The sequence below is a fragment of the Rhinolophus sinicus genome, linkage group LG05 (assembly GCF_036562045.2).
Source record: "Rhinolophus sinicus isolate RSC01 linkage group LG05, ASM3656204v1, whole genome shotgun sequence".
NCBI classification, from domain to species: Eukaryota; Metazoa; Chordata; class Mammalia; order Chiroptera; family Rhinolophidae; genus Rhinolophus; species Rhinolophus sinicus.
The window spans coordinates 67,033,556-67,060,943 of record NC_133755.1 but is presented as its reverse complement, the minus strand read 5'-3'; the positions used below and the strand labels follow the sequence as shown (position 1 = coordinate 67,060,943).

Sequence of the window (27,388 nt, the reverse complement as noted above, 5' to 3'; positions counted from 1 at the left end):
CTTTGTAATATTATGCTATATATATAGCATGTTTCAAACTTAACAAGCAATCATGCAGAACATTGGAAAGAAGAGGTAAAAATTATGGTCTCTTCTTCTGCCCCTTATACACTCTCAACTGGAGCCTTGAGAGAACAGAATCAACTAATTCACAGCATTTCTCCACCAAAGATGCTTTTCTTTGCAGGTTCTTTTGTGAGTTCCCCCACATTTAAATGTGTAGCATAAGAGTAAACTGTATTTTGAGGGCTGAATGAATTGTGAAGTAGACCTGAATTAGGAGGTGGCATTTAATTCTTGCTCATACGTCTGTTGGTGAAACGAAAGACAGCACTGAGGGAACAGACTTGTATTTTAGGCCGTAATGCTGTGTTTTCCTTTTATTTCTCCTGCAGAGCAATCCTAGTGGACCTGCTTGGTCCTGTTGGGTCCTGGCAGTGTTGCCCTTGGAACGCAAGGCTCAGCTGGCTATCCTTGGCATGACCTCACTTAAGGAGCGTCTGCTCGCCATTTGGCGAATATTAGTCATCATCACGCGTAAGATGAATACTCGGCAAGAGCTGGTTAATAGCAGGGAGAGAAATAATTGATTTTCTCTGTTTGTCAACGTTTCTGGATGCCCTTGTACTTCCATGAGGAGAGCCAGGCCTGGGCGAACAGCATCCCGTCCCATTCACAGCGCTTTGTAAAGTGCTTGTTCATAGGGTTACAGAATGGGACACTTAGCAAATACTGACTCCTATGCAAAAGTTAAAAGTCTGTGCCTGGTACCGTGTGACTCTGTACGAGGTTAGCCTGATGTTTGAATGGAGCCCATGGTTGGGAAGCAACCAAAGAACATGTCTTTGAAGCAGATGCTTCTGGCATGTCAGTCCCCTGAGAGCATGGACACCACAGAAGGTTTACAAGAGGTTTAGGTTTTACAAGAAAGAAGGACTCCTTTCCCAGCACAGCACCTTGTTACACGTGATGGAAGCAGCATGCTTCAGGGGCCAGACAAGAAGGGGGAAACCACATTTTTGTCTGGAAGCAGATTTCTCAGAGCACAGGCTAACCAAAAATTTGTTTAGGCTTCGTGTGTCACTGTGAAGTTGTCTGTGAAATTAAGGAATCAAATCAACATTCCAGTGCAGGAGCCAAAATTAAGCCTTACCCAAGAAGTAGTAGCCGCCGGATAGAACTGTGTTTTATGTCCTGCAGTAGTTCAAGATGTTATAAATTGCATGTTATAATCAGGTGAGTGTCAACATACACGAAGGTGTACCTGGGATGTAGAAATATCTGAAGCCAGTATAGTTCATTTGAGGATATAAATTTATACACCCTCAACAAAGAGTGTACGTGCAGTGGGATGTCAAATGTACATCCCAACTAGTGCAAAGCTTCTCTTGAAAGCATATCCCTGTCAACATGGATTCAATGGGTACTAAGCCTTTAGGAAATAGTCATGTTTTTCTACTAGGATTTGCATTAGAAATTAGGCCCATCAATAAATTTGAGCTCACCATCCATGCACTAATAATATGCAGACATTAAAAGCTGCATATGAAATGAGAATCTGTTCAAGGAAACCATAAGAGGAGAATGTTCAAGGAGACAGAAGGCGGCGTGAGATGTAAATATTCAGCAAGCTTTTCTCCAACACCAACCTAAAGATTATCATTTTTCTTCTTTTTGAGAAGAACTTTTACAATGATCAGAGCAGGTATTATCTATTAAAGAACAGTCCGTATAACTTCCAACCGCTAATGCATATTGGTAATACTGATTGGAGTAACCATTTGAACCTGACATACTGAATTATAACCAAACGAGCTGGTACATTTCATTGGCTTCTTGGTCTGTGAGGTGGACATTCTTAACGGAAAGGTGACAAGACCAGGCTACAGAGCAAATCACAGCTATAAGTTTTGCTTTATTCATTCAAGGTATACAATTTTTGAGTTTTAAAACATATATGTCATAATACCAACTGTTGGTGGTTTATCCATCCGTCACACATTTTATTAGAAAGACTTTATAATCGTAGTTTTAAAAAGTGTAGTTTCAATAGCTAAAACTCAGTTTCATCCCAGAGGTTGGAAAGTATTATACTTGTTTTACTTAGTCATAAAGAGAAAATTTGAAAGTATTTTCCAATCAGATGTTTCCAGTGCCTCACATAACTGTGAATCTCAGATAGCATCTTGAACATGGTTTAAAGAAAGGCTGTTTGGCCAAGTGATTCCCAAATGATTTTCATAATTCATGTACTGTACTAACAATAGTATCCAGCTTTCTTAGACATGATAATCTAACCTGATCATGTAAAACAAAAAACACACTTCATCTAGCATTCCAGAAGACCTGTATGAGAAATGGTTCATGAACATGGGTCTGCATTGACCAGTCTCTTCCTCTTCTAGAAAACCTTTTTCTACCTTAAATCCATATCTGGACAGTTGCCATTGCTGTTTCCACTCAGGGTGTCCAAATAACCACACGGCCTTCATTTCTCCAGGAGCCTTCCTGAAGTTATGTTTCTGTGCTCAGAGTATTAAGGCTTTTCCCATAACAGTGGGAAGCTACTGCTCTCTCAACCCTCCTCTTTCAATGTAGTAACTCACATTCTGTAACCCAAACCATCAAGTTACCTCTTTCTGAGTCTGTCTGCCTCTTCCTGAGTCATCTTCTCGTTCTGAGTGTTCTCACGTAAAAGCCTGTTCAACAGTAATGATGCAAACTGGAGCAACACGATTTTTGTTGTTTTTGTTTCTTGCAACCACAGGGAAGAGACTGTGATCACCTCATGCTCTGTCCAGCATCCCACGTCCACACAGCACAAAGGGGGGTAGATCGGTACTCCCTGAGCACTTAGAATAAGTTCTTCATCAGGAAGTCGAACCAAGGAAATAATATCCCAAGTCGTATTATGAAGGAAGCTTCCTTTTACAAGCTTTAAAAAAAGGGAAGAAACCCAAACTCCAGTTGGCTGCAAATCTAGTTGAAACAGCACAGTTCCCTTTCTTCTTCCTGCCTTCCCCACCCCACCTCCTTTCTGTCACGGAGACGTCATTTCTAAGGATTTCTCAGAAAATAATAGAATCTCTCCTTCAAAGTCAGAGCATCCCAGTTTAATTTTACTGAAAACATTCCAGCACTGATGCGCTAGTTACATCAGAATAAAACCATCTACTCAGAGTAATAACAGTTTTGGGGAGTGATCCTTCTCTTAACACAGTACATTCTGCTTGGTAATTTTCCATTTACTCTCCTAAGTGGCTTGACTCATAATTCCATCTCTGCCTATATTTTTGAAACGTAGCTGAAATCCTGACAGGCGGTTTTCTGAAAGCCCATGAGATTTTTAGGGTGATCACATCCCCTCGGTCCCTGTCTTCAGAGTTGAAAGTTAGAGTATTTTTTAGAGTCCCAAATGAAAACAATTAAAAATGTAAGATGTATCCATGCAACCACAATCATTTTTTTATAAGTTCATGTGCCAAAATTTTGAGTATTATCCCATTTTTATGACCACAGAGATGTCCTTTCTTTTCTAACCACCCCCACCCAACACCCAGATCAAAACAACCCACCAAGACTGTTTGTTTAATAAGTTGTATCTCAACTCTTAACATATGTTAAGTCTCACACAGGACTTTTGAATCATCAAGGAACAAAGTTATAGGTGGTAGAATTATCATGAACGATGACACTATCATTTTGTCATAGAATTATTTGAAATTGCCATTGTTATCATCGAAATATTCCATTGCTTGACATAGAAGTCATGATTTTTAAGTTGCTTTCTAAAAAGTGCTCAGCTGTTTCTTCTTCCTCCTTGCTTTTGTGTTTTCTCCCACCACTTAAATTACTTTGGTGAATACCACTCTTTAAAATTTAGGTGCTACCTATGAAATAATAATAATAATAATAATAATAATAATAATAATAATAATAATAAAAGTGAATGATACAAAGATGATAGCCCATTAGGAGGAAAATAAGTTGGGTCATTTCTTTTTGTTGGAAGCACGAGGTTTAGTTTTCCCCAGATATGCCTGTGGAACAGGATGGGTGGTCTCCAGTTTCCACTGTTAACGTAGGTGACAGTGGCAGCAGGAAGCTCTTCCTCTTTTAGCACCATCCATACCCAAAGGTCCCTTTCTGCTTCTGTGTTTCACCAAAACCTGGGAAAGCTAGGTCTGAATGGACAGGGTGAGCTATGCCAGCCACACGCAGGGAGAAAAGTGAACCCTGAATGTTGCTGGATATCCCCTCCTCTCTACTAGGGCCGGGCTATTGACTTCTGACTCCTAGGAGAAGGTCTGTTCACTTTTACAATTCCTCACCTTACCTGCACCTTAACTCGCACCTCTCAACTGCTAAAAAAAGCTTTACCAAAAGCTGCTGAATCCCATAAAGCAGCTTTTAGTAGTGGATCAGCTGTTAGGTGAATATTAGAATATTGACTATTAGAAAATTGCAGTAGCATAAACTAAAGACGAAATTGAAGTGTCACCATTGCACTTGGTCAAGATGGGATATTAGCTCCGATTTGTGCCCGGGTCCGAATGTATAAAGGTGACTGAGTGACAACACAGAGAGGTCAGTGTCACTGAAAGAAACGTTTGTTGTTACTCACAGTTCCCCTCAAAAGGAGAGGCATGGCACGACACATGGGGCCCACATGGGAAGCACCAGTGCCAGTCAGGGGGCTGAAGCAGGACGAGGAAAAAGCACAGGGACAGCAGCCCTCATTCTGTTTCTGCCAGGAAGTCAGGCAGGGCAGCAGAAGCAGCTTAGGACTGGTGAGTCTGAGTAATGCTGCAGGCTCTGTGCTCTCAGGTGGTCTCTAGTTGTCTGGTCTGGGGTCTGGGGGAGCTGGCAGAGGAGTATTGCCTCCTGGAGTGTAAGAGCCAGGCAGAGGGGGCGTCTCACAGTGTGGGCTCTGGATCAGTTGGTTTTCATGTGAAAGGCCTGCTCTCTGCTGTCTCTAAGAATTAGCCAGGAGGGGCAGTCTCTCCCCAGTCGGGGGTAAAGGGGGGGCCCAAGGTGTCAAAATGTCATCAAATGTAAAAAACAAACAAAAAACCCCATTAAACAAGCTTGTTCTCGCACTTCCGGCTACAGCCTCTCTAAGAGGCCTGTTCTGTCTCTGCAGAGGGGCGGCGTGGGCCCGTGGGCACAGCCCTGTGTGTGCAGAAGCTCAGCGGCAGAACCACAGCGGCATTCGTGCAGCCAAGGAGCAGCCCTGAAGAGCAGGGGACTCCCTGGGCATGTGACGTCCCCAGGTGGAAAGATCAAGCCCCAATCATAAAGCAACGCACTGAGAAGTTTCCCTACATCCTCAGGCTGCGTTGGCATGTGTGGCCCTGAGGACAAAATGGCTTTTCTCCAGCCTTTCACTTTTAGGGATCATTTGACGGCATTGCATTAGGACCGTCAGTATGTACCATACTCTTGGCCTCTTTAGCCAAGTTTGGCACTGCTAACAGTTTGATCAGTGACTGGCTTATCTCATCTCTTATACTGCTTATCCCCCCACCACATGTACACAGTTTCCCTCTGAACTCTGGGGGGAAAAAAACAAAAACTGTTAATAGAGAGGTTGGAAAGCGCTGTTCGTACATTGCAATTTCCTGCTAGTCGAGGATATGTCAGTAGCCTCTTAATTTATAGTTGTGGAATGATTTTACCAGTTAAGAATTTGATGTGTACTTTTTTCTATTTAATTAGGAGAGCAGGTTTGAACAAATAAGTTGATGTAGATAAACTTAAAAACCATGCTTTTACCTGTTCAGAGGTAGGCAGTGTTATCACATTCATATAACATGCATCGTGCCTCTTGCCTTCCTTTTATTTCCTAAGTTCAAGTCAGGGTTAATGACGTAATAACACTACTTGGCATTTCTTGTTATCTAAGTGAGGCCAAACTGAAATGTTGCCGTATTTACTTCATGTATTTGTGTGCTAGTCATTTTCATTCATTGGAATTGTATATCAACATGTGGTATTTGGAGTAAATAAAACTTACAGTGTTGTAAACGTTCTTTAATAAATAATTGCACCCAAGTAGTAGGGTAGAATGACTGGAAACTAGATCATATCAATGTGTGTGGTATTATATTAGTTTTCTATGGCTGCTCCAACCAGTTCCCAGAACCTTGGTGGCTTAAAACCACAGGAATTTCTTCTCTCTCAGTTCTGGAGGTTAGAAGTCCAAAATCAAGGTGTCAGCAGGGCCACACATCGTCCGGAGGCCCTGAGGAAGAATTCTTCTAGTTCCTTCTAGCTCCTGGTGGCTGCCAGCAGTCCTTGGCTTGTGACAGCAGGACTCCATCTCTGTCTCTGTCATCACCTGGCCTCTTCCCTGTGTTTCTCTGTGTGTCCAAATCTCCCTTTACTCACATAAGAACACCAGTCATGGGACTTCGAGCCACCCTAATCAGGCAGGACCTCACCTTAACTTGATTGTATTTGCAGAGACCCTATTTCCAACGAAGGTCACAGTCACAGGCTGTAATTGGACATGAGTTTTGGAGGAACACTATTCCATCTCGTGCAGATGTGGAGCTGTTCCAGCTTACTTCAGTGGTCCAGAAGTAAGGGCGGAGGTTCGGTGACTTTGCCTTAAAATTGAAAATTACTTTTTAAGGTTAGTTTTATTCAAGGAAAATAAGATTTTGTAGGAACTGAAGCTTAAATAGGTTTTTGGGGGTGGGGCAGGGTAGTGCTTCTTTAAAAAATTGCAAACAGAGTTAGGTATGAAAATGCATATTTATTTAGAATTTTAAAAGGGGTAAATTGAAATTTTTAAAAGCTGGCAAATGACACTCATAATAAAATACTGAAAACTTACTAACTTCTTGTCACCTTTATGATACTTTTCCTTCTGCTTTTTTTTCCATTGTATATACTTTGATCACCTTTTCCTACGACAATGTTGTATTAGTCTTTCAAGAGAGAATGATACTTAAATTCTTTCTCTAGCATGGTTGAAAAATATTTATGATTTAGAAGTTTCTTTCAGTTTTTACAAGTTGTTATTGGCAATGTTATTTACATTATTTGGGTTGTTGTCATTTGGAAAAACCTAAGCTGAGATTCTTTCATATATGAGCTGTAATACTCAGGCATTTTTCAAGGCATCTCATGTAGTGAATAATCTTACATCCTTCAGTACTGCCCACTGGAATGTTCTGTGTTGTGGTAACCACTAGCCACGGGTGGCTATTGAGCACTTCAAATGTGATTAGTGTGGCTGGGAAAGGGGATTCTTCATTTAATGTAATTTTAACCGTTGGCTTTTCGCCCACTGCCAGCCCTGTGGCCCACCTCAGTGTCCCCTGCTGGGCCTCCCTCCAGAACCAGTGACTGTGTCAGCAGACTGGGGCCTGAGCCAGTGAATTTGGTGAAACTAACCAAGGACGTGGAGGTATGAAAAAAATTGTCCTTTTCATCCACCTGTGTGTGCTCAGAATGCCCACTGAATCAACAGCTTTAAAAAAAGAAAAGGCGTCTGGGTCTGGAACAGGTTCCTTTTTATGTTCTTAAGACCTTGCGAGATCTTTTTCCTTCTTTCAGCAGGAAGTATCAGTCAGGATAGATTACGTGATGCTACAGTAATGAGCATCCTCCCAAGTCTCATTGTTTTCTAATGACAAACATTTATTTTTTTTACTTAACACGGCATACCTATCCATGGTGAGCACGGCTCAGGTCCCCTGGTGGCCTCACTTGCTGGGAGAACGTTTGACTGTCAGCTTCTTCAGAGGGCCACCTCACCCAAAGTCACATCCCTTCCTGGGGAAACTCACATGCAGTGACTAATCAAAGTAATAGCATAAAGGTCTGGCCATCTCAGCTCAACATAGGACAACTCTGAAGGGCCAAGTGGCTCCAGAGCTCTCTGGGGGCTCAGCTGAGGCCACTGCATCTGTCATATAGCTGAGCATCTCCCTCGGTCCACTCCTCTTCCTTTTCTGGATATGAATCCCACAGGTATTATTCCCAAGGGCACTCCTAGATAAATATCCCATAAGCTAAACTGTTGTCTCAGAGTCTGCTTCTGGAGCCAGACTACATGGTTCAGGAGTGGGCCAAAAAATCAAGTGATAAAGTGGGTTTCTGGAGCTGGATCACTTACTACTTTCTGGAGGTAAGAGCCCCATCAGTGGCCAGAGAGCCCCTGGCATGAAGTGACCATCTAAGTTTTAAAACTCACTGGTGGTGAATTGGGATGGTCACTAGTAGAAGGAAATACACTAGTTCATACACTGTGTCAGGCCTTTGAGAAATGTGGAATAAATAGCTATAAGGACAGTGGAATTGGGTGGCTGTCACTAAGGCTGATGGATACTCTAGAAAAAGATACGATGCTATGGACAATTAATCACCCGTCAAGACCCTTGAAAAATTTGAATACCCAGATTCCCCTGAGCCTTCTGAACCTACAGAAGTAGCTTAGAGATAATCCGAAGGCTCCTTCCCATAGGGGTTAACACATGTGCCCCTCATGATCTGCCTTCACCTTCCCTCCAGGTCACTGAGCCTGTAACTGGGGTTAAATCAAAACGACCCTCTCCCAGGGACACTCTGAGCCTGATAAGGGGTGAGGGAGAGCTCTAGATCCCAAAAGAAACTCAAGACATAGCCCACATGTACCCGCGGAAGGCAGGGACGCCATGCATAGGCAGGGTTTTGAGGGCACTTCATCAAAAGGATTGGAATACCGAGTTGAGTAAGCTGATAAATTTGGGAGCAACCTCCTAGGATTCAGGATTTATTTGCCACACTAGCCAGGACCCCGGGAGATGGGAAGGGGACCCTCATGAAAGTAATATCAGCAACCCTAAAACCCAACCCAGAGCTGGTGATAGGAATGGCTATTGCAGAACCCAGCCCACTGAAGGCAATGGGAGATATAGAATTCCAAAGTAATAGAGGCGACACGACAGCAGGTAACTGCCAGAGCCTGGAAGAATGTTGCTGGAGGAGACGGAGCCTCTTTGGTAAGGTCCAGGCCCCTCCTGCTGGATCTGAGGAGGGTGTAAGGTAAGTGGCAGTCATGTCCTGCCTGCTGCCTCTGGGACGGGTTTAGGAGAAGTGGAAAAGGATCTGCTAAGGGGTGGGTGTCGTCACAAGGCCAGGATGGCTCTGCATTTGGGTGTCCCTAGTCAGCGATGGGAGTAGCAAAGCAGGTCTGGGGTGTCAGGGGTAAGAAAGCAGTGGTGACTCAACAAGGTGGTGGTGATGGCATTTCCCTGCTGCTGCCTGACCTTGTAAGAAATGCTCCCTGTGAAGTCTGCTCCTGGCTTTATGCGTATCTGTCCTCCCAGGCTGGTGAACAGCAGGGCTGCTTTTTTTCTCTTTTCAGTCCAAGATGATTTTTACTCTTTCAGCCCTGATAGATCTTTACTCTTTCACTGGTGTTCAAAAACTATTGAACAAATATTCACCCCAACCATGTTTTCCTAGAGCGCTGGAGTATTTCTCATATTCATTATGTATATAATGATCTTGCACAGAGCTCAGCTTTTAGGCTTTCATAGATATTTTATGAATCAGTGAATAAAGGAAGAGAGGAAGGAACAGAGAGAAGGGAGGGAGAGAGGAACGGAAGGGAGGAAAGGAGTGATGCGGGAAGGAGCAGCCATTTTGGTCAAGTTCTAAAGGACAAGCGATGTTTGGCGCCGTCTGCTGGACGCTCTGCAGTACTGCAAAGGGCTGAGACGCAGGGGCAGGGGTTCCCGTCAGGCACTCAGCCCATCCATGCCTGATGCTTTTTCAGAGAATTTCACCAAAATAATAAAATCAGCCAAGATCCCATGACAGATGGCTTCAAAAGAACAAATACAATCACAAGGCAATTGATTGTGGAGCAGAGTGCTTCCACAGGCCCACTCTCGACCATTCTCCTCGTTATCAGGAATCCTAGGCCGAGTTGGACATCCCTTTATGGGAGAGTGGGAAAACTCTGGTTATAAATGCAACTGTATTTTTCCACTGGTCTATATTGTGACGTATAGTGATTTCCGGTTGGTCTTCAATTGGCAGTATATCACACAATCTAGTTTTAAGTTTTTCTGTCCTTGGGCCATTTTGCCAACTACTTAATACTTAAAATTTTTTATACTTAAAAATCTGGAGACCTTCAGTTAAAGGAACCTCAGAGTGAGTGCTTTTATGAATCCAAGAGCCTTTTCACAAAGCAAAAGGATTTATCTGTTTCATACATTTACATGATTATTTAAAAACTTCTAGACCCAACTATATAAAGAGTAAAAGATGACAGACTGATGGGACGTTAACCCAGAATGGCCCAGAGTCATGTGGGAGGTTCCCCCCAAGATCTTCAGGTCAGCAGCAGGGCAGAAAAAGGATGCAGGGTCTGGGTGGAGTGCACATGGGCAAGCTTGCTTATTTAGACGCAGACCATTCTGTTAAATACTCTGCCCTTCCCACAGTGGTGGCAGCAGCACCCTTCGTCTCCAGAAGAATGTTTTCATGTTGTTTCTCTCCATTTTCAATAACGATAACTATGCCGAGGGAGCAGCTTTGGAAGTTGCTGTTGGCGCAGAATCGCTGGGCAAGTCCTGTGGCTCCTCCCCTTCGACGGAGGCTGTAATGTGGAGACCGTGGAATTTGGAGTCAGTCTAGGTTCCGATTTTGTCTCCACTCCTCACTAGCTGTAGTGCAGGTGACAACCTCACTGAGTTTCATTTTCCTCACCTATGAGATGGGACTATCAAACTCTAGCCGGCGGGGTTATTATGGGGATAAATGAGACAGTGCAAGTAAACAGCGTAGGCACCGAAGGCAGCCGCTGTCGTTCTCACCACTAGTCACACGTGAGGCACCTGGTTGTCTCCCCCTTATTTCTTAGGAATACGCCCAGCTTCCAAAGCCACAGTTCCAAGCTTCCGCTGTAGGTAGGGATAGCCAGTAAGAGACAAGGAAAGTCATTGAGAAAACAGGAAGAGCTACTTAAAAGATAGCTCACACCTCCGCACATGAGCTTCTGCCCTTGTCCATTTTGTTTTTCCTGCCCGGAACTCAGAATTGATAGGTGGGGCTCTAGCAACCGTGTTGTGATCGTGATGTAACCTTATGGGTAGAAGTCGTGCTTCAGAACTGATGAAGTGGACGGCAGAGGAGCTGGGGTCTGAGGTGACACTGGAGCCACCATAGCGGCCCTGGCCCACCTACCTCTGAGGGGCTTCAGGTTATGTGAGAGACTCGACATGTGTTAATGGCAGCTGTACCTAGCTGGTTGCATTTGAGGAGAGACCTCATCAAACCCCTGGCCCTCACTTTCATTTATAAAATGAAGGAGTGGCTTAGATAACCCCTATGGACTTTCCCAACTCACATACAGGCCCCCATTTCCACCTCCCGAGTCTTGTTGGGCGGAGGGGAAATGGGACAGGTGAAGGGGCGATAGAAAAGGCAGAAGTGGACCTTGAGGTTAGCTGTCGAGATCCCGGTATTGCTGTCCCCCAAATATTGCGTTAAGGAGACACACTCAGTCCACTTCCTGAGCTCAAGGGTTCCGTGGTTGGTGCGCTAGAAGGATGTTTGTTCTGGCAAGTTCAGCGTACCTCTTCCCAGTCAGAGCTGCTTCTGTCGCCTCTCCTTCCTAGTGGGATGCAAGGAAAACTAACAGAAGAAATCAACCTGGTGATTTTTCACATGATGCAGAGCACGTCAGCAAGTGGCTACACCGGAAATGACCACATGGGGGCACTGCACACTCAAGAATGGGACACCCAGCTAGGACCTGTCTCAAGCCGTATTTGGATTTTAGAAAGGAGCTGCCTGTGGAAGGGATGGAAGACACTCCTTGTCTGCAAAGCTGAGCAGCCCAAGGCAGAACTGCATCCCTCCCTATATCAGGAAGGAAGAGTCTCGGTGTAGTGTTTGACATAGAAAACGGGCTTCTGGAATAATGACTGTTAGTATTATTTGCATTGTTATAGAATTTTGGAATTTCTACGTAATCTTTGTTTTGGCTCACAGCTGATGAAAACTATAGATCCTCTGTCTATAAAGGTCAAATAGCCAATACAATAAATCAAGGTCATAGCCTGTGCCTCCCAGGGTCCTGATGGTGAGTGAGGGCCTGGCTCTGCCTGTTGCTGGGGGCTCCAGGCAGCGTGAGGGGGGGCAAGGATGGCTGTGCGGCACGGACACAGGCTTGGATCCCATGCCGACTGGTGAGCCTGGGGGAGGCTTCACTTGCAGCCTTGTTTATAAAGTGGGGAACCTAATATCTGCCTTGGTTTGGCGTTAACATGCAGAAAGCTCCTGTCAGTGAACCGAGAAGTAAAAGGCTGGCAGGGCAGGAGGGACAGACGGGGCAGCAGCCAGTCCCATCCCCACACAGCTGTGTAAGGCCAGTCAGCTGTGCTCCCACCAGCTCCCTGGCTGTGGTAGGTGCCGGCTTCTCTACCATGGCAGATCTCGGGCATTCGGTCCCCCCAACTCTGGGTGCTGTCTTCTCCAAGCCTGCCTGTGGAGCAGGCTGTGGGCTCCAGGCCCTCTATCCCTACTTCTGACTCTATAGCAAATATACCAGACTCTTTGGTTTCCAAAACTGCTTTGATAACCCTTGTGACAAGAGGTGGGGTTCCACAAAAGAGGTCAGTTTACAGAGATTCCTGATTTTGCAAGTTCCTATACCTCCTAACTTCTACTTGAGAAGGCAAATGGAAAGTTGACAGGACCTGGGGACAGATGTTTGAAATGAAATATTGCATAATACAGAAAAGCCCTGAGGAACATTCTACACCATTGGCCCCACTGTCAACTCAATCAAATCCTGATAGGTTTCCATGTTTGGTGCATATTTATTTCTAAGAAATGAAAAGTGATACATAACAGCCTTTAAGTGCTGGTGTATCCTTCCTCCAAAGACTGCATGTACACACGTGTACACACGTGTACACACACTCAACACATAGGTAGTGAACGCTAGGCTCTGACCCCCTCCAGCATGGCAGCCTCCATGGAATGTGGGGTTCTCTTGAAGAATGAAACAGGTAAAAAAGGAATCTCAGCCATTCACGTTGTCTTTAAACTTGGGTAGATCCTTTGCACTGTTCTTCTCTTGTTTCTCAGCAAAACAGAAGAAAGCAGCCTTCACCACGCGTGCGTTCTCAAACCCGGCGAGCCCTCCACGCTGTCCCATGCGTGCCCTTCCACTAAGTGCAGCTTTGCTCGACTTCATGGATAATTCATACTGTGTGACTCCCCTCAGTGTACACACCCGTCCTCTCCGAGGTACACTTGGGTTCTTTCCATTCCCGGGCTAACGGAAGCTATCGTTAATGTGGTTTACCAGCCCTGGGCATTCTGAGGCGGTTTTAATCTCAAGGCAGCCTGATGTGATTGAAATGGGACCTCACTGTGGTTTCCAGTTGCATTCCCCTGCTTCTGGCGAGGCTGAGGACCATTTCATGTGCTATTGGTCTTCCTCCTTCTGTGAGCTGCCGGTCGTGCCCTTGGTCTGGATAGTTTCTTCATGTCAGAGTGTGTCTGTCAGCCGTGCTCCTATCCCAGAGGCGGCCTTCGGGAGAGGGAGAGAATGAAGATACTGGCTCGGGGTGAACAAAGATTCTGAGGAGGCATGAGGAGATGGCACCCAGAGTGGAGAAGGAAGATTATGTTTAGATTGGAAAGAGGAACGTGTCTCTGCCAGGAAGGGAAGAAGGGATGACAGTTCCCCAGGTTGAGGTGGCTGATGGGAATCGAAGGAGCTCATGCCCGGTGGCCTCCATTTTTTCCACTGGGTTGTGGTGAGGGAGGCTGTGGACCTGGAGAAAGATGCCCTGGGGAGTGTGGGGGAAACGAACCAGACTGTGACAGGGAGATCAGGTGGCTTTGAAGGGCGGGTTGGTAGTTTGGCTTGGGCCAACACAAAGCCAGCATGCACTCCTGGAGCGTGGGTGACCTGCCCCTGGTGGGAGATGGGGTTGCCAGGGGCTGCAAGCTGTGTCACAGAGCAAACAACTGTGTGACGTTCACTCGGCTGAACTGGATTTAAGCTCTGTAGTGCGTATCGGCCCCCGACGTGGACTAGACATGTTCGAGAATCTTCCAATGGGGTGAGTGTAGTTCCAACAGAATGACCCAGCACAGGAAACATTCAGTGAAGGTATAAACTGTCCCCACAGCTGGAAGGATTGGTTCAGTGGACTCCTCAGGCACCTGCAGCTTTTCCTGGAATGGGGCTCGCCTTACTTTCAGGTGCAGTCGTTCCACTAAACAGTTCTTTTAGAAACCTTTGCAGGTGAAGCCGACGTGTGCTTTGAAAGTGAACATGAGTATCGCCAAGTTGTGTTCATATAAAACTATTTGTATTCATTCCTGAACAGCTGCCAAAGCAAATTACACAAAATGGGTGGCTGAAAACCACAAGAATTGGTTCTCTCACAATTCTGGCATCCAGAAGTCCAAAATCAAGGTGTGGCAGGGCTGAGCTCCTTCTGGAGGCGGCAGGAGAGAATGCATTCTGTGCCTCTTCCAGCTTTGGTGGTTGTCAGCACTCAGACTGACGGGCTGACGGCTGGTTGGCTCCCATGTCTGCCTTCGGCCTCATGTGGCCTCACCTCTGTGAGTCCGAGTCTCTCGTCTAAGACACTTGTCGTTGGATTTGGGGCCTGCTCAGGTTATCCAGGATGATCTCATCTCAAGATCTTAATTTTACCTTCAAAATTCTTTTATCCAAATAAGGTCACATTCGCAGGTTCTGGGGATTAGGGTGTGGACATATCTTCTGGGGACCAACATTCAGCCCACTATACCCCCAACTCAGGCAATACTTCTAGAAAGCAGAGGTTGTTTGAAGCAGCTAAGATGTGCGATTCAGGGACCCCTGCAAAGAGCTGTCGGGGTCCTGGAGAAGATCTCATACAGTCCCATTGTACAGAGGAGACCTCTGAGGCCCCCAGAGGGGAAGTGGCAGAACCCAAGATAGACTGGTGATAGTTCCTTTCCTAGAAACAAACCCTTATACCGGAAACAACATTCACTTGCCCTTTCTGCCAAGACCAAACCTTGTTTGAATGTCTTTCCTTTAATCCAGAAGCCAAGGCCGTGAGCAGATGCAATGGCATGTATTCAGGGCAGAGGACCAGGACCAGTAACCTACTCATTGGGGCTGAAGCTGTTAACGCTCCTTGGGTTGTCTAAGTACGACCCAAATGACTGTCCTCTTCAGATGCTACCTGGAATCTGTTTAATTTTTTGTTGACGAGCACAATTGATTTTAAACGTCCCTTGTTGTAAACATCTGTGGCCACACTGCCATATATTTCAGGACAACAGTTTATTTGTCATTGTGAGGTTTCTGCGAAGGGAGATGGTGGTGTGTATGTGTATGTATGACAAGCCAGAAGAAGGGTCTGTGTTTGAAATCATTCCTTTTAACTACTAAGCTTTGTCACCAGGACCCATTAGCAAACCTCTCTGAACATTCTCATCTCTACCTGTGAGATGGGGTCCATGACCTCCCAGCTCTCAGAGTTGGCAGGGACAGTGGTTGTGAAAGCACCTGGCATACAGTCACTCAACAAATGCCTGAATTTTGCTTTTTAGAGGAAAGGCTTACTATCTAGAAAAGAAACTCAAATGTAGTAAAATAATAGCTAAGGCTCAGTTGGGTTAGACGGCATCCAATGGCATTGCTGGTCGGATCGTCTTACCCGCCCTGAGGCAGGTACTGTTGTCACTCATTTTACAGGTGGAGAAGCTGAGGCTTCTCATGGTGACAGGCTTCCCCGGGTCACACAGCTCCTCCACGTCAGAGCAAATGCCCAGCTCCCTGCTGCCTCTCCGGCGTTTCAGGAGGAACGTGAGGAGGGAGGTGGAAGCAGCTCAGGGTGCATGTGAAGGTCCAGAGAGAAAACCCTGGGTTGGACAGAAGGCTTCAGGACGCTGGTGGCATGGGAAGGGCTGGGCTGGATTTTACCAGACGTGGGTGTGAGGCAAGAGCCTTTTGGGTCTCGGCATGGGGAGGGGGCAGCCTACTGTCCTCAGCACCTCTGCTTCCCTCACCTCACACTGGCTTTCCTGGAGCTTCAGGACATAAGCCGAGCCCTCGTCAGACAGGCCAGGTTTTGGAGGCCAGGGAGATGGCGCTGGCCCTCAAAACTTCTTCACCAGGTAGGGTGACCACAGTTATTGTCCAAATCAAGACACACTGGGGTGCTGTTAAGCAGGACAACAGGTGTCTGTCACCTGGGACTGTCCCAGCAACTCGGGTCATGTCCTGCTGTCACCGTGCAGACAGCAGCCTGGGCCGACAGAACATACCAAACCACAGCTCAGCGTGGCCATCACCACACAGACTGCGAGCTCGAGAGGTTTCTGGTGGCGGGGCTGACTGGTAAAGGTTCAAACAAATAGGACGTGGCTGACAGGAGAATCTTGTGACGCCCCATGCTGGGGACAGCAAGGGGGAGATGAGTGCCCCCCGCCTGCTGGGACGCACCCTCATAGCACACCCGCAGCGCTCTCTGGGTTTTCGAAATTAAGAAGAAGCCACAAGCAAAAGACTTCAAGCCTAAACTTTCCATTGAGGAGGGACTTTCTCACTTACGAAAGGAAGACACCACAGGGTCGTTATTTGAGTAACTCAGGCAAGAAAACCCAGTCACTAGAACGGCCCAGGCAAAAATAGCCTGTGGGTTGTTTTTCTTCTTTTCACCAAACGAGCCTTTGAGAGGGTTTGTGGTCTGTCCCGTGTAGGGATGTATCCCCAGAACTCTCAGTTCCCCCTTCTCGTGCTCACCAAGGGGTAGAGGTGCCCTGGGAGGCGAAGTGGCCGCTTGGGCCCCTCACCATCTAACTGCCCCTCCAGGAGGCCCTGCCGCAGGTGGGAATTCCAAGTACCCCATTGTTAAACACTCACATGTCCCTGAGGGGGGAAGCAGACACACCGCAGCGCCCTAAGGATACGGGGTGAAGTCAGGTTAGTTTTACTGAGAGGGGGTTACTGGGTGCACAGGCAGCTTGAGGAGATGCCAGATTTCCCTCCTTTATACCAGGGCCCCAGCAGGAGCTGCCATGAGCTCGGTCACAGCATCAGTGACAGACACGGGAAACAGGTTCCCGAAGCTTCCAGCATTTGTGAGGCAGAGTTGCTGCAAGCCCTGGGGACCCCCGTGGCGACCCAGGCCTTCCTGCCAGGTCTCAGCTGAGGGCCCCTCCAGGTCACCAGGCCCTTCCTGGGGCGGCCCCACAGTGTGACCAACACACAAGTGCTTGGGCTTCTCTCTGGAGCAAAATTGTCCACTCACCAGCCACATCCCATGAATTTGCTTTGTCTCTGAGGGAATAATTAACTAGTGTTAGTATGATATCAGAAAATTGCTAATTATGGCGATGAGCTAACACAGCGTGCTGGGAACTTGTGGGTTTCTTGTTAGTGATGACAAAAATGGAGAATGCTTGACTGTCTTGTGCTGCATCCAGGTTCTCAGGAGGCTTCGAGAGACGTGGCTTGGCACTACGCCAGGCTGGGAGCCCCTGGCCCCCAGGACTCTGTTTTCCTGGAGAGAGTTTGGAGCAGAGGCATCAACTGGGAAGTTCAAGATGGTGAGAGGAATGAGGACGACGGGGGACGGGGGGTCACAGTGGCATGTGCCACTGGGGTCTAATGCCCCACAAGGGACTGAGTGTCACCTGTTCTCACCCCAAACTCACACAACTCAACACGCACACTCACAAATCACACTCACATTCACACATATTCATACTCATACACAATCTCAAGCTGACCACATTCACACCCACTTGCACACTCTCTATCACACACATTCACCTGCTCTGTCACACTCATAACTTACATGCTCACACACACTCATAACTTACATGCACACACACACACACACACACACACACACACACACACACACACTTCAAGCCAAATTAGAGCTGTCTTCCTGGTCCCGAAAAAAGGTGGTCACCCCATTGTCTTGAGCTCAGAAGCCTGGGGTTAGATCCTGAGCCGACCTTGGCACTTTGAAAGAGTAAATTCTCTGCTTTCCAGATGGTCTGGTCATTGAGAGAAGGACGGAGCCCCAGGGACAGAGAGAATGCTAGTAGCACAGGGCATACGTTCTGCTAAGATGCTGTACTAATTTGCAAATACTGTTGATATAAACAGTATTTGCAAATTAGTATAAAGAAAAAACTTTCTATTGCAAGCCTATCTTACATGCAAAATACTTTGCAATGCATGGTAGAGGGTTGTATGGCACGGAGCCCCCTGGACCCAAGAGGAACCACCGCCATGCTGTAGCCGACACCCAAGGTGCTTCTCATGCGTGGTCAGGGTTGAGAACCACTGGGATCCAGCCAGTGGCTCCCAAACTTCACTGCACATTCAATGACAAATCCTGATGCCCAACCAAGCACCTTGGTTTCTAATACCATCCTCCAATAAAAGGAACGAGGGCTCACTGAAGAAATGATTGATTTGAGGGCCGGCGCAGGAAAGACAAGATGAGCCTGGAGCATCCTTGGTGCCAGAGAGGAAGGAAGTGCTCAAAGAACACGATGATGGGGACATGTCAAAGGGACACAGGAGCCAGCTGAACGAACTCCCGATGGCCAAAACTGGAACAATTTGAGCCATGAAATGTTGGACCATAAGCAGTGTATACAATATTCATTGAGTAGAATTCCAAATAATTTATTTGGATACTCCTTCCTCAAGGAGGTAGGATGTAAGTCCCACTCCCTCAGTGTGGGCTGTGCATAATGAATTCCAAAGAATATAGAATAAAAAGAGGGAAAATAATGACAGTTGAGAAAGCTGACCCACCCAACCTCCGCAGACAGTCAAGGTCAACATCAGCGGTGGTAAGTCATGGGTGACCACTTCTGGGGTATTCCTCCCCAAGACCCGTTCACCCAGTCTAACCAGGAAAAAACATCAAACAAGCCCAGATTCAGGGACAGCCTACAAAATACCTGAACTGGACTCTTTAAAAAACTGTCCAAGTCGCCAAAAACAAGGCTAGTCTGAGGAAGTGGCCGTCCAGGGGAGTCTCAGGAGACATGATGACAAAATACAGGTCATGTCCTAGGTGGAGTCTTGGGACAGCAAAGGGCATTAGGTAAAAATGAGGGATCTCTGACTATAGAGTGAACCTTAGTTACTAGCAGTGTGCCCATGTTGGCTCACTAGTCGTGACAAAGGGACCACAGGGATGTAAGGTGTTCACAGCAGGCAACACTGGGTGAAGGGCGTATGGGAACTCTCTGAACCACCTTCTCAACTTTCCTGTGAATGTAAACGTATTCCAAAGCAAAAAGTTTATTTTTTAAGATCCTGATTTCCAGCACAGTGATACCATGAAGTCAGCGTGTCTGGCGTGGGAGCTGGGCGTCAGGACCACCTGATGTTCCTGATGTGCTGCCAAGACGGCAAGCATCAGGCCGGTGTGTGCTACGGCATCAGGAAGTCCAAAGTCTCAGGTGCTTAAAACCATGTGAACGTTTATGCCCCTCTAGTGTCACAGATACTGCAGGTAGGCAAGGGGACACTGTTCTTCATAAGTGACTTGGGCCCCTCGTCTCCAGTGTCGCCACACTGGACATGGGGCCAGAGGGAGAGCGAACTTGCACGGTCTTCACCAGTAATTATGGGCTCGGAGAGAAGGCACCTGTGCACTGGCTCTCATAGCTCATTGGTCAGACTAGTGCCATGACCCTATCCAATGACAGGGGGCAGGGAATGCAACCCTACCATGTCCTTAGGAGGTGGAGAGCAAACATATTAGTAGACAGCTGTAACAGGTACCACAAATGTGCAGCCAGAGCTTAGCAAGTGGGAGTTAAACAGAAAAGTTGTTCTTCCCTGGTTGTACCCAGGCCCAAGCCCTACCTCCCGCTTCAGTGACGCAGGCTCTGTGTCAGCGCCCTGCCTCAGGCTCCAGTCTCTCTAAGGGTGGGGACTCCCAGAGACGAGTCCCACCAGCCACCCCCACCCCACTAGTTCTCTGAGGCCCCCTGAGACTCAGTGTCTACTCCAATCCCCTTGAGGTTGTAGCTCAGTGAGCTTGGGCACCGGTACCTTCAGTCCTCCTGTGGACGGGGCCCACCCAACTGAAAAGGAGTTTGATAACTCTTTCTGAAACCCATGAGGGAGTGTTTTACGTGGTCAAAATAGTGTTTTCTACGCCAGCCATCATTATGCTGGGAACTACCGTAATAAGTTATGCTTCGAGCTGGGTCCAAAGTACAGTGAAGCCTTAAACAACACTGGGTTTGGGGCACTGAACCCTGGCTCAGTCAAAAATCCACATGTCACTTTTGCCTCCCCCAAAACTGAAGTTGTCTGTCAGTATCTGCAGGGGAATTGGTTCCAGGACCCCCCATGGATACCAAACTCCATAGATACTCAAGTCCCCTGTGTAATGGCGTACATCCACGCACACGGTCAGCCCTTTGCTGCGAGTCAGCCCATAGACTCCCAACCATGCATCAAAAACAGTGCAGGTGTTTATTTTTTAACAGCCGCGTCTGAGTGGACCCGAGCAGCTCCAGCCTGTGTTCTTCAAGGGTGAACTGTAGATTCTTTAAAAGAAGAAATAAGGGAAATGGTAGCATTTGAGTCAAGAAGTGTGGATTTTCCACTTAGTCTACATTGACTTAGTTCATCAAAATCAGCATTTCCTCTTTGAGTTCTAAGAATCGATAGGGTTGGAACACATTTGGTAAGTAAAGAACAAAAACCCCCAAATCCAGGGGAAGCTAAGAGAACTCTGGGGTTCCCTGGGCTCTCCCTGTGTCCAGATTGTGTTTGAGGCCTTGTGAGCCTGGGACAGCAAGGCCCGGGGCTGGGGAACCCGGGTAGGGCCTCCCTGGCACAAATGAATGAAGGTGGGGAAAGTGCCCTCTGAGCAGGGAGCCACCTCTGCCTCCAGGTGGCGCTCTAAGGCCACCATCCCACACGTCCGCCTTGGAAACACGGAGACCCCCGGAGCAGGGGCCTGAGCCTGTCCTGAGGCACTTCTGAGAGGCCACACTTCCCAGCAGTGAGGAGAGAAGTGGTAGGAAAGCATCCAGCCCCCCTCAGAGTGGGGAGTCCCGCTGAAGAGGGTCTGCTCGGCCTTGCGTTCTTCTCTTCTTGAAGTAGAATAATTTCCATCTTACATTCTTTCTGGGCAACGGAACTCGAATATTTATAAAAGCGTGAGGCCTGTCCAGCATTTGCATTCCTCTCCCCACTGTGTCACATTTTGTGACACCTGGACAGAAGCTCTCTTCAGAGCCGGGAGGAGATGGCTGGCTCCCTTTCTTATCCCCTCCTGTCATCTCCTCTTGTTCTTTTCAACAGGTCACATCCGCCTGGCTCCCAGAGGTCTGAGCTCATAGCACACACCACCAGGATGGCCGCTCCCACCTGTAGGTGACACTGCTCGGGTAGGAAAAGTTGGTCCGTGAATCTGCAGTGCTGCCCAGGGAGGGTGCTCTAAGGGCAGGAAGGGGGCCACCTGTCTCTGCTCCCCAGGGGGAACCCCTTGTCAGCTCAAGCATCAGCCAGGAGCAGAGCATGAATGTCCCCTCGAGTCTTGTCAACAGCAGGTCAGCTGTGTTTGGATCAAGGATCAGAGACAGCCCAGGGCTGGGCCGGCTGAAGGGGCACCACAGGGCACTCCAGAGAGAGGAAGGTACTTTCCAGAGAGGTCTGGGGGAACCACACCTTCCCCACCGTCCTGCCCCTGCCACCTCTGTGGCTCAGCTTTGAACCCGATCCTAGAAATGACACCTCAGCACAAGCAAACTCCAGGGGAGAGAAAAGACAGAACCCCAGAAACCTGGACCAGCTCAGGGCAGATATGCCTCCCCCTGTGCACAAGTGGTTTCAGACGAGCTCGTAACTGGTGGTGCGCGAGACTGGAAATCAGTATCAGAATCTCTTCATACCTGAGTTAACGATATAACAGTCTTTTGTCCTCGTTCTAGAGCAAGGGCCAGCTCTATTCCTTGAATCATCTTGACGAAACCCCATGCTAATGGAAGGTCTTCTGGCGTGTGTCACAAATGTATTCCTAGCTCAGGTGCCCAGAGGAGCAAAATGAGCCAACAATCTTGTGTACAGAGTGTCCCTTTAAGAAACTGTATACCTGTCGGGTTCTCCAGAAAATCTGCGTGCATAGTAGGACATTTAGAAGCAACCTCTAGGTCCCCCCAAAGCACATCCTGAGACAAGGGCTGATGGAACTGGTTTATTCAGGGCTGCGATCACCAGGAGCAGGCGTGAGGGACAGGAGAGCAAACAGGGGAGAGAAGTGACACCTCTCTCCTTGGAGCTCTCTCTGAAGAATCTTCAGAAGTGAAGACTCAGAACTGTCACCTGAGCAGCAAACGGGGAGCACCGCCCCCCCCCCCCCCCCCACAGGTCAGTGGACTGCACTTCCAGGTGAGGTGTGTGAGACACTTCTCACCGGTGTCCCATGCCTTGGCCTGAGGCAGGTGTGCAAGGCACAGGCAGTTCACACCTGTGTGAAGCTAGTTGCCACCTGCAGAGCCCTGGTTCGCAAGGCAGTGCCTGGACGAAGGGGAGGCCGTGAGGAGCTGAGGTGACTCGCGAAAGTGTTCCCCTCACAGGCACGGCCCGGCAGCGCAGGGCAGGCGGCTGGTGTTCAGAGCACAGCTCTCCACAGAAAGAGCGTTAGGAAGAAGTGGAGGCTGGCGCACCCTGCGGCCCAGCACACATACAGGGAGAACGACACCGAGGCTGTTGGTACGGAAGATGGCAGAACAGCCACCGCACCCGGTAGAATGGGCTTTGGCAAGTTTCTCTTGAGTGTTAGTACTTGAGGAAGGCAGCTCTTTGTGGAGAAATGGGACGTGGGAGTTGGAGACTTGTGGAGATGGAAAGGCCCCTCTGAGTACTTTCTAGAGCTTTGAGATGGGCAACCCCAGGGCTCGCCGTGGCAAACACAGGCACATCTCTTTCCCAGATGTCCTTGGATCAGCAATACTGCGGTTAGGTCCACACCACTTTTACGTCACGTTTGCCGCAATTTGGGTGAACATTTGGCTCCCAAATGGAAAGAAGGGAGGGTTAGAACGTGGCTAGATTTTCCTGGAGAAATTCAGTGAGTTACACGGGAAAGAGAAGGAGGAAGAGGTTGGCGAGGACACGGACGGGCTTGTGAAATGGACAGTGTGTGGTGGAATTAACGAGTTCTGTGACATTATTTGCTGTATCCTGGAAGACGACAGGAGTCGGGTGGGGGTGGGGGGCGGGTGAGGGCTGCAGGGAGGCGCCTGGCGTATACCCACCCTCTGCTCTGAAGGAAGCAGAGAAGCATGAGGAAGCTGCTTCCAGGGACTGATGAAAGGGGACGCTGTGGACCCAGGCGAGCTGGGCTGCTGCGGGACAGATGGGGCCGGCTGGGAGTGGTGTGGTGGAAGCAGAGTAATTGCTCTCGTGAAAGGGAACATGTTTCTGGGGGTGACGGTGCAGGGCGTGGGAACCCCCGAGGTTAACTTGCCTCCTTTAGCACGTTCTGCTCAAATCTCAGTCACGGAGGAACAGCTTGGGGTGTTCTGTGGAGTCCAGGTCCTACCCCCGAAACATTCGCACAGGTTAAGGTTTATGTAAAATGAGCAGAGGAGGCTGTGACAGATTTTGATGCCTGTTTCATGTTTTCAAGCATAACACTTGATCTCACCAACAGATGTAGGAAAAAGCAGTATTTATCGTACAGTATCCACGTCTTGTTCAATGTGATTATATTGTGAGTGAGACAGTCGCTGTGATGGCTGAGCTCCCCAGACACACAGTAGACCCAGGTGTCCTTGGTCCTGGCTCTGTCAGTTCCCTCCCTCCTTGGGTTTATAACCTTGGGGACGTCCCTGTCCCTCTGGCTCACTCTGCAGGACAAAAACAGCACTCTCCCCTTCCCAGGTAGAGGATGGAACAGAGTATTAATAACACGTTCAGAGACAGGCCTCAGTCTTATCAGAGGTAGAAAGGAGTCTGGCTGGTTATCCAGTCTGCCGCCCTCAGCTTATCTAAGGAACCACACAGTGTGAATTCATCCTGCAATCCAGCGTTCCCAGCTCCCCAGCAAGCCTTCCCTCCTTGGAAACCTGAGAAGGCTGGCTTCACACAGGCCCTCTGGGCCAGGAGTCAAATTGGCCTGGCTCCCCTCTGATCTCCTCTCCTAGAGTGGAGTCTGTGAGCGGTCCCGCAGCTGTAGTAACTCTACCCCTGCACAGCCCCGCTTCTTTTCTCTTCCTGGACAGGATTTATATGGCAGGGTTTAGTCTTACCGCAGACGTTCCCAGGAGAGACCCTGTACCTCCCACCTGGCCGCAGCCCCTTCAGCTCCCTGCAAGTTAACTTCAAGATGGGTTTTTAGATAAAGTTGGGTTGATACTTAAGGAAAATCGAATTTGTATGTGATCGAGAAACCACTTGACACAGCTTGGTGGATTGTGCTAACCCTCAGGAGGTTGGGGAGGGAGGACTTGGGAAAGAACCTGCCATGCAATCTGAATTCTTAGGTGCTTTGTTTACCCTGAGGCTGTGTGAAGTCAGAAACAAACCAGATTTGAGTCCTGGCTACCCTACTTACTAGCTGTGTGACCTAGGGTAGGTTACTTAACCTCTCTGTGCTCACTTACCTGTAAAATGAAGGTAATAACTTCAGAAGCTCATTGTGAAATAATGAACAGTAAGCACAGTCCCTGACACACAGACAGAGGTCAGTGAGTGTCAACTATTTTATGAAGTCATTTAGTTAATTCATTTAAGCCACAGAGCCAGTGGGTTTGGTGCTATTGTTTGATACAGGACGTTATTGACCATTGGACACTGCCACATACAAAGAGGCCAAAACGCAGGAAATGAGTGACCCAACCAGGAAACAGACCTGATCAAGCCCTGCCTAATGCTAGGTAGGTCCGAATGGGCCTGGAACCTGACTGCTAACGATGATGGGGAGAGAAGGGGGTGCTAAGTGACACGAAACAGTAGATTACACCATGTACAAAGCGTGCCTCTGCACCTGGGGGCGCTGGGGACAATTTCCGCAAGATGGCCACGCTTGTCGTAGGTGCAGGCGCACACTTCTTCCTCGGCGTGCCGGAAGGAGGTGCTCAGTCCTTCGTGATGCCCTTTTATTTACCTGGTGAGGTAAGTTCCAGACAGCCTGGGCCTGGCTGCCGATCTGAATAGTAATCAGCTTCTCGTGTCTCCCTCCCTGTCTTTACAAGAACCTAGGACACTAATAGCATCCCCGGGGAGGGGCCACGGCTTTGCTGAGTGTCACACGGATGCACAGCTGCCCGCCCCAGTCTGTCCTCATAGGCAGCAGCCGGGGATACAGGGATTTTTCAACTTGGCTGACAGTTTCATCTAAAAAACAAAACAGAACAAACACTTGTTTCTGTTGGCCACAGTGGAGGGACACTGGTAATTTTAAGTAATAACTTGAAATTACTTTCTATGGAACCTGTTTTATGTTGTTTGTTTGTAAAGCCCACCCAGAAAATGCCTGAAGGCTGTTGACTTCTAAGTCGGTACCCCAAGAAATTGTGACAATAGCCCTACACCCCACTTTAGGTCTTCTATACACAAAGGGGGTTATATTGGAAAAGCCCCCCCACTTGTATGCAGATGCCCAAAGGACTTAGGCTGCTCTAAGAATGGTTTTATTTTAAGGTCCTTGACATGATTCAGTGTGTACCTGCTGTGTGCACAGCTGGACAGATTGAGGCCCTGCCCTCAGGGCTTCTCTTCCTGGAAGACTTGAAGTGTCAGCCTGAGGATTGTTGAGACCCTTCCGGCTCCTGCTGTTCAGCCCTCCCTAGGGGCCCCTCCTCCCAGCAGGCGACCCAGGAAGTGAGATGAGATGCCCAGTGAGGAGGTGAGACAAGGACGCCTGGCTCAGTGACACTTGGGCCTCCCTGTGGACTTCCGGTCCCTTCCCCACCTGTCACCCAGCCCCTGGGAGGACACAGATAATTACTGCAGGGACCTGTGGAGAGGTTTTCATTCCCCCAACTAAATTTATTCCATCAGAGTGTTTTCTTTGCCTCAGTCTAATTGGTGCAGTCATTATGTCAGAGCGAATGTTATCATTTGAGTCAAAAGCAGAAAACTAGAAAAGACTTTACTGTCTTGCAGCAGCTCTCCCCTCTGTCCTGGGGCTAAATCCTTAGGAAGGAGCCAAGAAGACGTGATGGTGTGCTGTCACCACCGAGCCAGGCCTTCCCGGGCCTTCAGAGAACACATCGAAAACTGGCCTCTAGGGTTTGCCCCAAATAATCTTAAAGGAGACAGTGAATACACAAGTGCAGACTACGTGTGCAAACGTGTAGAGAGAGAAAAATAGCTCCACACATCTTTCCTTCCAGGGTTGTTAGTGTGTCCTGCAGGATTTCTCACCTTGCCACAGTAAGGAGCATGGTGAGTTTGTTGAATGAATGAATGAAGTATGCAATGTCCATGTGTGTGACACTAAGGCCGTGTCATGCTGCACGAAGTAAATTAAACACCAGCTCCACCTTGGGTGACCTCGTGTCCTGACTGCCTGTTGGGTGTTGGGTGACATGTACCAGTGATGGGGGGGAGGGAAAGCAAGAAAGAATTCATGTTTATCCTTTCTCCCAGCAAAACGCATATCAGATTACAGAAATATCGAACGTCTGTAGGTGAAATTACAGTGCAGAGTTTTATGACGTCATCAAGGTAAATTCGGTTTTGCCCGATAACCACAAAATTGTGCGTGTTCTCATGGCTCTAATTCAGAATACGTTCCTTAAACAGAAAATGTCTTGGTTTGATTCCGTTTGTCTTGGGGCCCGTATTCTATGGACATTTTCTTCAGTAAGCTAGAAAAAGGTAAGAATGGTATGTGAAAACATTAGATCATTCTGTCAGACGCATAGATTTCCAGTTGATGATTATATAGAGAACTAAAACATGGTTGAATGTAATCTATATGCATTTAATTTTTACCTTATATTTGGGTCTTTATGCTTATAACATGAGCTTCTTGGTTTTTGTGCTTCTTTAAAATCTGTCAGTTAGGACACAAATATCTGCAGGTGACACAGTACTGCTTTCAATATATGCATAGTTTGGGGAAGGTTTCCAGAGAAATGAGGGACATGTCACAGAAGGCCTGTCGTCCCATTTTGGGTTGAAAGCACATAATTCTGGCTTTGCTCTATTTTAATGTGTAGCTTCACACCTGGGAACTATTGTGAACTGTCCAGGTTTCTCTTTGCAGAACTTTGAAAATGAGCTGTCATATTTGTTTGCTGTGGCTGCCATAACAGACTGCCACAGACTGGGTGGGGGCTTCAGCAGCAGAAATGTACCACCTCCCAGTTCTGGAGGCTGGAAGTCCAAGATCAAGGTGTCGGGGGG

At 47.9% G+C, this 27,388-nt stretch overlaps 1 protein-coding gene across 1 annotated transcript in view; it reads left to right on the top strand.

Moving 5' to 3' along the window:
* LONRF2 (LON peptidase N-terminal domain and ring finger 2) overlaps positions 1–6,844 on the top strand; it is a 42,987-nt gene extending 36,143 nt beyond the window's left edge. Inside the window, 1 exon segment of the mRNA XM_074333917.1 lies at positions 396–6,844. Within this exon segment, the coding sequence (XP_074190018.1) occupies positions 396–590 (195 nt within the window). The 3' untranslated portion in view covers positions 591–6,844.
* Positions 6,845–27,388: the final 20,544 nt, after the last annotated feature.